Genomic DNA, 12,645 nt, shown 5'->3' with positions numbered 1-12,645 from the left:
AAAGATGTAACAATGTTTTATTTTGTATTTTATCTTTTATTCCTTCATCATTTACAAACTTTTGAACAGTCAAAATAAAACTTTCCTGGAAGCAATGTTGCTTACTAGGGTTTTCTTCTCTTTTTTTTTTTGATCAAACCAAAGTGTATCCACATATATACTTAGCAGAGCTTTTAAGTATGTGAGAGTTCAAAACTTTAAATATAGGCACTGGAATAGCTTAAAAGGACAAACGTTTTGAGACGAGAACGCTGTTCAAAGGCTTCCTCTGCAAACTAGTGGGAGTTGCATTTCAGATAATAAGCACAAATCCACATATAAAAAAGAAACACGAAAAAAAAGAGTCCTGTATATGAAGAGCAAAAATACAACTTAAGCCGTCACAGGCTTTTGGAGCGTAGCGGCAGCCTGTGTAGCTAACGCTGAGCTTTCAGACCACAGGAATGGTGCTATTTCTGGAAAGATCTGTCCCTCCATTGAAAGAACTGAAAGGCAGCACTCTCTGGTATCTCCCCTTTCACTGAGTGTCCAGGATGTCCGTGGGTAGGAGGACATTGTCCTATTGACCAGCGGGGCTCCTCTGTGACATCGTCGTCACCGGCCAGGCAGAGGGCGTGGCGTGCTGATTATAGAGGATGTCCTGTGTGCCGCTGCCGAACAGCGGCTGTCTGAAGGCCAGCCTGTACATGCAGTACAGGTTGAGAGCCACCATGGCCAGGAGAGGGAACAGCGTCAGCCCCGAGCCGAACCCGCGCCAGGAGCTGCACGTGTGGAGGCTGAACCAGTAAACAGATCTGGAAAAAATAAGACCAATAATTATTTATTATTATTATTATCACTAGACCATACCCGGTCGACGCATCCGTGGGGGGATATGCGCACATGATCTGGCAACCCGGGAGGCAGTTCGTCCCATAGCTGGGCAGCCCCGTAACCATGGCGACAGTGTTTGACACAAAAACGCCAATAAGAAGCTGAGATTTGATGAAATTGAAAAACGGGCTTCACAGTTAAGTTCAGATGGTAATGGTCAATGGCTGTGTGCAAAATCAGAGCAATTGGTCCAGCCACTGAGGAGAACCGGGTAGCTTCACCTACTCACTCACTCACTCACTCACCACTACAGACAGAGGTTACTAGAATTATAGTAGGATACTATTCTTTTTTTTAAATTTCTATAGTACTTTTCTTGTACTTTAATTGTTACTATATTAGGCGATCGGTGAGGGGGAGGTGGGTGGGCTGAAAATAGGGGAAAAAAGGAAAAATGGAAGTACAATCATGGACTAATTGTACAATAGCTTACATTAACACCTTTGTACCTTGTCCTTCCTAAATATAAAAAAAAATGATAAGAAGAAGAACAAACGTTTGATTTTGCTTCATGCCAGTGGTTCTCAAACTGTTTTATTTTGTTTATTTTAAGGACCTCCATAACTCTGAGAGTGTACAAATGGAAGCAAATGGACGCTTACAGAGTTACAGACCTTATAAGGGTCCATTTGGAACCCCCTCGAAGAACCTTGAGGGTCTCTGGACCACTGTTTTATGCAATGGGTGGTTTCATCCTAGCAGTCTGATTGGTCACAGACATGTCCCCTTATGTGCTGTTAATGCCCATAAAGTACAGTTAGCCCATTAAGACAATGAGTCTGATTCTACAAATGCCTTCTAAATCAGTAGTTCTCAAACATTTTTGTGCAAAGGACCCCCAAAATGATATGTATTTGTCTCGTTGTTTCTCACCTTCCCAGGACGAACATGGCAGCCAGCATGGGGACCAGCCTCAGCTGGTCTTCAGGCAGCAGAGCGACCATGACCACCAGGTTGAGTGCGTACAGGACGAACAGCTCCATGGACGCGGTGACAAACAGCCTGTGAAGGGCCCGCCTCCTCGGGAACGGCACCGCCACCGGATCCAGAGAGGCGCTGCAGAACTGGCACACTGCGCCCGCCAGCATCGCTGCAACGGGGGGGAGGAGGAAGGGAGGAGTGATAAGTCAGCGGTTCTCAACCTTTTCTGGATCAGGGCCCACTTGCAACATCTGGAAAGCGTTTGCGGCCCACTCGTCTGACCACTTAACACGGCGGCCATTCGGCCTCCGTGTTAAGTGGTCAGATGGGTGGGCCGCGTCACACGTGCATTTTCAGAGCATGTTTAGCATGGTGATAATTTAATCGATTGTGTTTCTGGCTTAGATAAATGGAATTGACGTAGTATACTTTAAGTTCTTATTTACTGGTATCACAATGAAACATTTTCAAGGTTTTAAAGATAAGCCATTTTTTTTTTACATCAATTATTTTCAATGTTATTTTATCAATAACATCTCAGTGTTTTGCCCAAATATTTGGGGGCCCACTTGCTACATACTCACAGCCCACCAGTGGCCTGCAATAAGTCACATTAGCAAACACTAAGGCTTTATTCAGGCTGCAGGCAAATCTTATTTGTTTCTCAAATCTGATATTTAGTATGGACTGTCCACACTATTATTTGGAAGTGATCAGATCGGATTTGGGTATTCAGACATTGTCGACCTGTCTGCATTGGCTGCTGTGTTAACAACGAAATGACATAGTTGTTTGTCGTACGCTGGTGTCGCTCGCCGAAAATTGCAGATCAACAAGGTCATGGCTTGTTGATCTGCTATTTCTGGTGGGCAACACAGTTGTAAGACAGTATGAATCAGGCTTCACATTGTCAGAGTGTCCAGACTGAGACACATCTTTAGAAATCATATTCGAATCACATTTCAAACCACCTAGGAATGTGGTTCAAATGTGATTGGCAAAAAAATACGTTCCACCGGATCCAGGGAAGCAGTGCAGAACTGGCACACTGCGCCCGCCAGCATCGCTGCGTGGATTGGGAGGACAGCAGGACGGGAAGAAGAAGAGAGGAGCTATAAATCACGTTAGCGTCTTGAAACGCAGCCTTTCCACAAACAGCTCCAACTTCAGAGTCCCGGCTACACTTGATATCCTGTCTGACGGCATACTTTGCCTTTTAATGTCCCCATTTGCATAAAAACTGCCAGTGATAATAGAGCCTGTGCACAAATACAGCCTGCTCATGCATGCTGCCGAGTTTTATTTGATTGTTTAATGTAGCTACACCTTCAGATGGCATGTTTAAGTATGTTTTGTTTATTCATACTCGCATGTTTACAAAACTGAAATACGTGAATATTTAGAGTGGCCATGAATAAAAAGAAAAGAGAGGATGAAACACCTCTGTACTTATATCTACAGATGAATACCATAAATTCCTAAAATAATTTAACGTAAAAACATAAAAAAGTACATTCTATTTGGCATTTTAAAAGACTTGAAGTTGTGAGGAATGGGATGGGTGATTTTTCGTATCTTTTAGTTTTTGTTTTGGGGATCTGCAGCTGAGTGCTGTTTCTGGTTTGCCGATATGTTTTTTTTTTTCTCGGTTCTGGTGGGGAGCAGCCAGGTTCTGCCTGGGGAATCCATAAAAAACAGGGCAAAATCCCTAAACCAGTGGTTCTCAACCTTTTCAGGGCGTGACCCCCCCAAATAATCATATTTGAACTGGGGACCCCCCACTCTGTGAAGCACTTGTAGGAGTTGCGGCATTTTGACTCGGTTTCACAGATAAATATTGTGATATCTGCAAGCTCACATGATGGATCTTCTCTTTTTTTGCCTCTTTTTTATATTATTTGACAATGTTTGACCAGTTTTTATAGTATAGTTTGTTTTGATGCAGTAATGGTATTTTTCTTTTCTTTCTTTTTCTTTCTTTGAGGTATTAAAAAGGTCTTAAAAGTCCTTAAATTGCATCACTTCACTGTCATCTGGGGACCCCCCTAAAATCTTGTGGGGACTCCCCTGGGGGACCCACAGGTTGAGAACCACTACCCTTTCTTCTGTCTTGAAGAATTAGTGAGAGCAAGGGCGCATAACTCATCACAAAAAAAATAAATAAAAAAAAAATCTGCACTTCTTGGAGTACATTTTTTGTACCAAATTAACCGAATTAACCGCATTAAAGTAACAACAAAGAAAAAAAAGGTAACAAACCCGAAAGAAAAAAAACGCAAACGAGCGTTGCGCACCCAATAGCGCAGACATAAATCGGCGCCCCTGAGAGGGTACTTTGGAGTGCATTTAGGTACCTGGGATATACCCTGCCAATGTTGAGTTTGCAGGCACGTTTCTGAACACGCTGTGTGTGCTTTGCTTGTGATGTTTTTGACTCTCCTTGCCCTGTCCTTATGGTTACAGGTTAGTTGGCAGATGATTAAAATACTCAATGAGGACAAAACCAGCGAGACGACAGAACTAGCCTCCCTCTCATTGTAGTTTCCATTTAAAGCTCCAGATCAAAGAAAGGAAATGATGGTCGTCTCCAGAAGGGCCGGGCCAGTACAACGCTCTCCGCGCTGCCTTGAGGTCGAGAGAGTACGCAATTAAAGAGAGAGACGAGACATTCAGACATTCCACGACATGGAGGCTAGACAACCTGAAATCTCCTGTTAATCTTTATCTATCTTTTTTAATATGAAGGGAAGGGACTATAGAGAGGTTGTTTGTGACAAAAAGTGAGGTATATTTTCACTTGTTAGACTGATGCGATAAGTACATTGTGCACCTATTGTATCGTCCCATTGCTTGCTTCTGTGGACCTTCTATGTACGTAGGCATGGAAAAGTGACTTATAATCTGAATATTTATAATACTGATACTCAGATTATACAGAACATGCTAGTTTTTAAGTTATAGCACCCTTGCATTAAGCTCTACATTATACCTTTGAATCGAGTTTGTTTTTTTCCTATAGCCTACAGTTATTCTGTATCAACACCACCAAGTCAGCTTATTAGGACCACAATGGAAACAAGTCCCCAGGACTTTTTTGTGTTATCCTTTTGGCCCAAATGTCTGACAGTACCTCGTGCTGTATTAGACATTTCTGTCTAATAAAGTATTCAATCAATCAATCAATCAAACTTTTGGTACAACTACTCTACGTGGCCAATGAATTGGTTACTTATTATTCTTAAATATAGTCTCCTCAATAATGTTTGATTTATAAGTGGCTGCATGTCGCACACAGCTGATCTACAAGCTCATAACACATTGCATAAGGCTTTGTTCAGATTGCAGGCGAATGATTTCTTTGTTAAATCTGACCTAGTTAGTTATTTGTAAGTGATTAGATCGGATATGTTTATTCAGACATCGTCGATCTGTATACATGGGTTGCTCTGGTAACGACATAACAACATAGGCATGAGTAATGCCTAATTCATACTCTGTAGTACGAACATAGCAGATCTACAAGCTCACAACGCATTGGAGAGTGATGCATAGCTTGTAGATCAGCTATTTCTGGCGAGCAACACTATTGTAAGACAAAGTATAATTCAAGGCTTCATCAAAGCGTCCTGGCTGAGACAAATCTTTAGAAATCGCATTTGAATCACATTTTCAAACCACCAGGGAATGTTCAACTCTGTTACCCTTTAACTGTGTTGAATAGAGTGATAGTGAGGTGATTGCAGACCTACCCAGCAGGATGGGCAGTGCTGCCACGGCGCAGCAGCACAGAGTGAACACCAGGCGACTGGACAGGTCAGGACAGTCCGGCGGTCGAATGGGAACGTAGAAATAGAGTGCATAGAGAATCCCCACCGAGCAGAGGAGGGAGGCCAGGACGGAGCACAGAGCCGGAACGCGCCCCCCGCCGCAACATCGACAGCAGCAGCGCGGCGGCCGCTGGCTCTCCGCGGCCTCCACCTCGTCCTCCTCACAAGTCCCCGCCCCCCCCTGCATATCCGGGCCCCACACCGTCAGCTCCACGCTCTCCGCCGGCCCGCCTATCAACGGACGGCCCTCGTCGGCTGTGGTGGAGTCCAGGGCGGTGGACTCGGGGCTCCATCTCGCCGCGTCTGTGCCGTTGGGAATGACTGCGTCAGGGGCCGGGCGAGGGTAAAGGCTGCGATCGGGAGTGCTGCTGCTGCTGATGCAGTTTTCCGCGGCGCCTTCCAAGCTGGATGGGATCGTGCCGGGAGGAGTTCCATCGTCCAGCGCTCCCTGGTCGTCCTCCTTCCCCCCGTTGGATCCTGGCTCCTCTGTTGGCCTGACGCTGGGCTGCTGCTGTGGAGGGCATGGTTCACAGCCTGGCAAGCAAGCACACAGGAAGCACATTTGAAAAGGACTACAACTATCGATTATTTTCTTAGCAATTATTCCGTTGATTACTTTTTTGATTCATTCAACATTGTCATGCAAAAAAGAGGGAAAATTGCCAATTAAATCTACAAACTCACAACATGTCGCATGGCGACACATTGTGAGCTTGTAGATTGGCTATTTTCACTAGTTTTTATAAACTTTTCGCCTATAATGCTATGCCCAAAATATGGATAGATTATTAATTGAATGCCGCAGTCAAAACCATACTTTTTAAAAAAGAGGGAAAATTGCCAATTAAATCTACAAACTCACAACATGTCGCATGGCGACACATTGTGAGCTTGTAGATTGGCTATTTTCACTAGTTTTTATAAACTTTTCGCCTATAATGCTATGCCCAAAATATGGATAGATTATTAATTGAATGCCGCAGTCAAAACCATACTTTTTAAAGCATCCACCTTCCTGCTCCCACATTCTCTCTCTGTTGCTCATCTCTTCACGGAACTATTACCCAGGGGTCTATACTCTATACTAAACCCCCTCCTTTTTTCCACCTCTACACCCAATCTCTTCGCCGAAAATAACCAATCTTCAAGCTCGGGCTTCTAGATCTGCTATTTTTGCTGAATGTTTCCCCTCAGAAAAGGGACGTTGGGTTCATGTGGTTAAGTCACTACAAACACCCTCTGATTTCTACGCCTCTCTGTGTTTTCTAGGAGGATTTTCGGCAGTGGTGTAAAGTAACTAAGTACATTTAGTAAGTAAAGTACTTTACTGGAGTATTTCCAATTTTCAGTACTTTTACTTCTACTCCACTATATCTCAGATGATCTCAATTATTATTACAAAACATACATTAACCACTTCAGCCCTTAAACTTTGGCTATTTGAAAATAGCCGATCTACAAGCTCACAACGTGTCGTAATGCTATTTCTTAATACATTTTATACATTTGATACCTTGTGAAACGGGACATTCTGCATAATGAGTACTTTTACTTTTGGTACTAGTATATTTTGATACCAATACTTTGGTACTTTTACTCAAGTAAATTTTGATTACCGGACTTTTACTTGCAATGTAGAGTGTTTCTACATTGCAGTATTGATACTTTTACTCAAATAAAGAAATAGAGTATTTTCTCCGCCACTGATCACACAATCCTCTCGTCATTCATTCATTCACCCACCCACCCACCAAACCACTCACTCACTCACTCACCCACTCACTCACTCACTCACTCACTCACTCACTCACTCACTCACTCACTCACTCACTCACTCACCGCTCTGTTTGATGAACACTGTCTTCTTCTCCTGCATAATGAATGAGAGTGGTCTGGTATTCCAAACATGCAGCTGGTCATTCTGGTAATGCTAGGTTTTATGTGGTTGAGAACCGTTTGAAACCCATTTCTACTCTCTAGCATTTTATATCGTTCCAGCACAGCTGCTTCTTCTCAACTCTAACTTATTTGTGTAGTCAAGTTATATTTATGTGCAGATTGGGATGGATGTATTTATGTTAGGGTGTACTGTACAGTATACTCTACACTGTGTTTTTGTTTAATTCTTGCGTTTCTGTTATATTCTTTTATAACCAAATCTGAAAAGCACTTTGGTGCCATCTTGTTTTGTTTTTAAAGTACTAAATTAATCAACCTGAACCAGAGATAATATCTTTCGCTATAAAAGTAACAGCACCTATTATTTTACTTTTTTGACTAAAATCGGGATTGGATTATGCAGCTGATGTGTCCTGATCGTGTCCCAAATACTTTCCAAAATTGCTCAAAAATAGCAATGTGGCGCATTGTGAGGTTGTAGATCTGCTATTTTGGAATATTCTATTTTTGTAAAACTGTACTCAAATCGATTTTTTTCAAATTTATTAGAATTGATTTTGTTCTTTTTAACAAAAATATCCGTCAACACATTGGACCCAAAAATCGGGCTCTGCTACAATGTAAACAACAACAGATCTCCCGTTAACTCACTCTTGTGCAGGTTGGTCCCTGCTGCTTGGTGGGGTGCCACTGGCGGGGCGTCCAGGGAATGCTGGGAGCCCGTGACGGAGTGCGGGGGCGAGGAGGGCGAGTGCAGCTCCTCCACGGAGGACTCGGGGCTGTCGGACACGGGGGCCAGGGAGATCTGGGTGTCCAGGTCCAGGAAGGGAGAGAAGGACAGGCGCGCCGGGTCGATGTCCTGGAGCTGGTTGATGATGTCACTGATGGACTCCTTGACGCTGTCGATCTCTTTCCCATCCTGAGGAGGGCTAGCGACCTGGCGTCCCGCAGAGCTCATAGTCACACCCACACAAACCCACGCACACACCTGAGAGGAGAAGGAAATATATAATAAAATAGAATTGAATAGTTCTTGTAGAGAAATTGAAATATGAAAGGTGCTGTAAGTGATATATATATTTATATTTTATTATTTTAAGTTAAAGCTCCTGGCTTTAAGGGTTTTATGCGCTAGGGGTCTGCTTTTAGGAGGGTGGCTGGCATCTGGGATAGAGTGAGAAATTCAGTCATCCGGGCCCGGAAGAGACTCAGAGTAGAGCCACTGCTCCTTTACGTGGAAAGGAGCCAGTTAAAAAGGTTGTTTGAGCATCTAATATTATAAATGCTTCCTGTGCGTCTCCTAGGGATGTCCTCGAGGCACACCAAGGACCAGATGGGGGGATTATCCAAGGACAGCGTAGATCCCCCAGAATGAAGTGGCTAATGTGGCCCGGGAAAGGGAAGTCTGGAACTCTCTGTTGGAACTGTTGACCCGACTCCGGAATAGCAGATGAAGTAAAAGCTCTACACTGCGAAATTAATCATTGCTATAGTATTTGTTCAGGGGTCTCCCTAGCTAGTTCAGGTTGTAACCCCACAAAGATAAGCATGTGTTACTGCTACTGTTCCAATTTTGTGTCTGGTCATCGCTTTCAATTTCACTTGTAAATTAGTTCTCTATTCTGATTGGATGAAATTGGTATCCCACATGAATCCCACTAGAAGAGAACCCCATGGAAGGCAGAATAATTTATAACAAAGAATATAATATTTCCTATGCACACTGTGTTCACAATATGCCTTAATCACTGGCTTAGAATTAGAAACTAGAAAGAACTAGAAAGCAGTCAATAATAAAGTAAAACGCCACAAAACTCAAGGAGCCCACGATGAAGCTTTTGTAAAATGCACCATTTCACCGTTTCAATATCTTAACAATCCAGCCCAAACCTTCAAACAACACTTTCTTATAGCTAATGATAAAGAATTGAACACAGTCAGCAAGTGGTAATCAAAAACAGAGTTGGATTATATTTCAAAAAACGTTGAACTTGGACAGGTTGGATATAATATATTATTATTACGTTGTAGCCTACTCTTTAATACTGTTATTACTATAGTTATTTTTTTTTGCCATTTTATCTTGTTGCTCAGCTGCAACATTGAGGAGCCAACTTGTAGGCCTATTATGTGAAGTATGCCTATATGGAAATCTTGCATTTTGATTCCCAATAAGGTTTCCCAACAATTGGAAAAACAATTGTTTGATTATGATTATTCTGTTACCAGTGCACGACGACACGAAATTGTTGTATTTTTTTATAGGTTTGTAAAGGTAGCCTACATCCATGAGGTCACACATTGTGCTAGCCTTGTATCAAGACTATCATAGATGTATTTTATCTATTTTTACATTAGCATAATTATCTATACGAAAGTAAAAGCCATAGGCTACTCGATAAAATACATCTATGATAGTCTTGATCCAAGGCTAATATTTTGCCCAAAATGAAAATGAGTGAATAGCCTAGTAAGCCTATATACACTATCTATAACGTTTTCAAATGTAGGCTACACTAGTTCTCCAACGTTCAAACGTATAGTCTAGCCCACTGGTTCCCAAACACTGGGTCGGGACCCATTTGTGGGTCGTGGACACATTTTTATGGGTCGCCACTAAATATCCGTTAACTTTTTGTTTCTTACACTTTCTAAAAGCAACCAAAACAAATCTTTCTCGAGCTAAAACGTTTGGGAACCACTGGTCTATCTTGGTCCGAAAACGCAATCAGTCACAACAACAGGAAATATTTAACCACGTTGAGTTTTTATTTGCCTTTCAAAGCGTCTGCCCCCCCTCCTCCATGTGCCAGACTTGGATCTCTTAAACATCTGGGGATTGAATTAGCAGAGAAAGCAGGACTTTCTGCCTGGAGCAGCCATGCTGATGCAGGGGCCTGATGATGATCTGAAGAGCCAAGTCTCTAAACCACTGGCTCCCAAACCTTTTAGCTCGAGACCCAAAAGAGAAATGTGATGTCTCCCCAGGACCCACGCTAGTGAAAATAGCAGATTTGCAAGCTCACAACAAGAAGCTTCGCGCCGCGTTCGGCTATTTTCACTACTTCTTAAACATTTGTTTTCTAATTCATGGGATTTCTTAGATTTTGTATTTATTTATTGAAAAATCATTGAATTTGTTTTCAGGCTAATTCATGACCATTTTTTGCATTTTTTTAGGATTTTTAAGAAAATTTTTTGAAATAATAATTAAATCAAAAAGTAGGCAACAAAAATAAAGGGACATTTATGGGTCCGCGACCCATAAATGGGTCCCGACCCACTGCTTGAGAAACAGTGCTCTAAACGTCACTGCGGGGATCCACAATCCAAACAAAACGCCACTTCATACCATGTATAGACTTTACATTACAGTTTAGACCATTAGGTATAAAGTAAAAGAGAGATAAATCTCCACTGATCCAGCGTGGATGGAGAACAAATGCTGTGTCTCTGTTGTCCGACTGTTTCGCGCACACAACAAAAAAAAGCTGATCTACAAGCTCACGACGCGTCGCTGACGCATGCAATGGTGAGCTTGTAGATCGGCCTTTTTTTGCGGTAATCGGGGATAGAAAACGCGGCGCGGTCCAACGTGCGTCTTTCTGGTGGTCGCGCGTAGAGAAGCCCCCCCCCCACTCTGCTTTGGCTTTAAGACAACCTTTAATTATCTTTGTTATAGAAAACACAAAGTTTGAGATCCTTTGATGATTTCAATAACCATACACAATATACAAATAAGCCCAGGTGGAAATGGTTTATGCAAAGCTACAAAATATATCGCTGACTGTAAACCATTCAAAGGTCAGAAATTAACAGTTAATTATTGTCAGACTACAGAGGGTGATCAAATACTTTAGAGAATGAACACAGCAGCATGGAACATAGATACCACTCCCCCCCCTACTCTATTTGAAAAAAAGATTTCTTAGAATATAAACTTACTTTGTACGTTGCAGGGGATTTGACTTGAGTTGCAGAAAAAAGAACAGTCCAGTTGGGTCTGATCCGCTGCTCAGGCTCTCCCTCCCCCTCTCTTTCCTTTTTGTCTCCTTCCAGACAGTATCCTCAACTTCTGAATCAAGTTTCAAGACGGACAAAATACTACGCGGAGCCCCCGCCCACATGATCTGACTGACTGCAGGGGTACCATGTCAAACTGCACCATATGGAGCAAATCAATCCCCACACACACACACACACACACACACACGTTGCCATGTCTGCTTATTTGAGCTTCTTTTCTGTAAAGTTGCTTGTAAACATTATTGTTAGTTGCTTATTTGGGCTTGCTTCCTAAATGTTGTTTAAACCAGTGGTTCTCGATCATATCAAGGACCCCCCCTCCTCATCTAAAAATATTTTGTGCCAGTGACCACCGCACCAGATTTGTGTTGCCAAAATGTTTCGAAAAATATTCCAAATGTTTTGCTTTAAAAAAATATATTTGTTTGAAAATAGCAGATGAACAAGCTCACAAGCTTGTAATGTATATAGGTAGGTTTAAAGTGCTCATGTGGCCTATAGTAGCGTCTTTTGGGCTTGTTGCTTATTTCTGTCACAGAATGTGGCAACACTGACACACACACACACACACACACACACAGCTGAGGGGGAGGTAAAGGGGAGGGGGGCTCCAGTTGTTTCCATAAAGAAAATCTGCTTCTTCAATTGGCACAGTCCACACACAGGCCCCAGGCTGAGTCACGTGAAGGTAGAACTCTTTTATAATTACAACTTTTATAATGTAGTGGCAGCTGCAACCACCACACACATTTGTTTTCTTTAAACCACTTAAAAGCCCTGTATGTAGGCCTACTTCATTGACCGGAGTCAGCCAGGGATTTATTCTAGGCCCCCTCCTGTTTTCCCTCTACAAAAGCCGATCTACAAGCCCACAATGCGCTTCATATTTCCCCCCCCCAGAATATGGACACTAATGTTCATGTGGTTAAACTAAATAAAAACATATATAAACCCATATACGATGGGTTGGTTTGTGCCGACATAAGGTAGTATGCTGTCTGTGGAACTGACCCTCGGCTACAGCAAAGACAAAGCTGTGTGACATAGCTTGACTGTAGCCTAAACTGTAGGTCTGTTTTATGAGCACTTTTGTCAGCAA

General features: G+C 42.5%; 1 protein-coding gene across 1 annotated transcript; it reads right to left on the bottom strand.

Annotated features, from left to right (window-relative positions):
- Positions 1 to 11,582, bottom strand: LOC311052159 (uncharacterized protein). Its single transcript, XM_084066981.1, has 5 exons — positions 11,466 to 11,582; positions 8,172 to 8,508; positions 5,544 to 6,155; positions 1,747 to 1,963; positions 1 to 794 (listed from the first exon to the last, which is right to left on the bottom strand). Exons 2-5 carry the CDS (start codon positions 8,476 to 8,478, stop codon positions 560 to 562), a joined length of 1,371 nt encoding a protein of 456 aa, XP_083923107.1. The 5' UTR covers positions 8,479 to 8,508; positions 11,466 to 11,582; the 3' UTR covers positions 1 to 559.
- Positions 11,583 to 12,645: the final 1,063 nt, after the last annotated feature.

This window comes from Gymnoscopelus microlampas, assembly GCF_963454915.1.
Source record: "Gymnoscopelus microlampas genome assembly, chromosome: 9".
NCBI lineage: Eukaryota > Metazoa > Chordata > Actinopteri > Myctophiformes > Myctophidae > Gymnoscopelus > Gymnoscopelus microlampas.
The sequence above is the reverse complement of the archived record's forward strand: the minus strand, read 5'-3'. Positions and strand labels throughout refer to the sequence as shown.

Excerpts from the sequence above, each read along its gene's own strand:
- LOC311052159 (XM_084066981.1), bottom strand. The coding sequence starts at position 8,478 with ATGAGCTCTGCGGGACGCCAGGTCGCTAGCCCTCCTCAGGATGGGAAA. Across the intron at positions 1,964-5,543 it reads AGCACTGCCCATCCTGCTGG|CGATGCTGGCGGGCGCAGTG; the intron begins GTAGGTCTGCAA and ends CCCCCGTTGCAG. Across the intron at positions 795-1,746 it reads GCCATGTTCGTCCTGGGAAG|ATCTGTTTACTGGTTCAGCC; the intron begins GTGAGAAACAAC and ends TATTTTTTCCAG.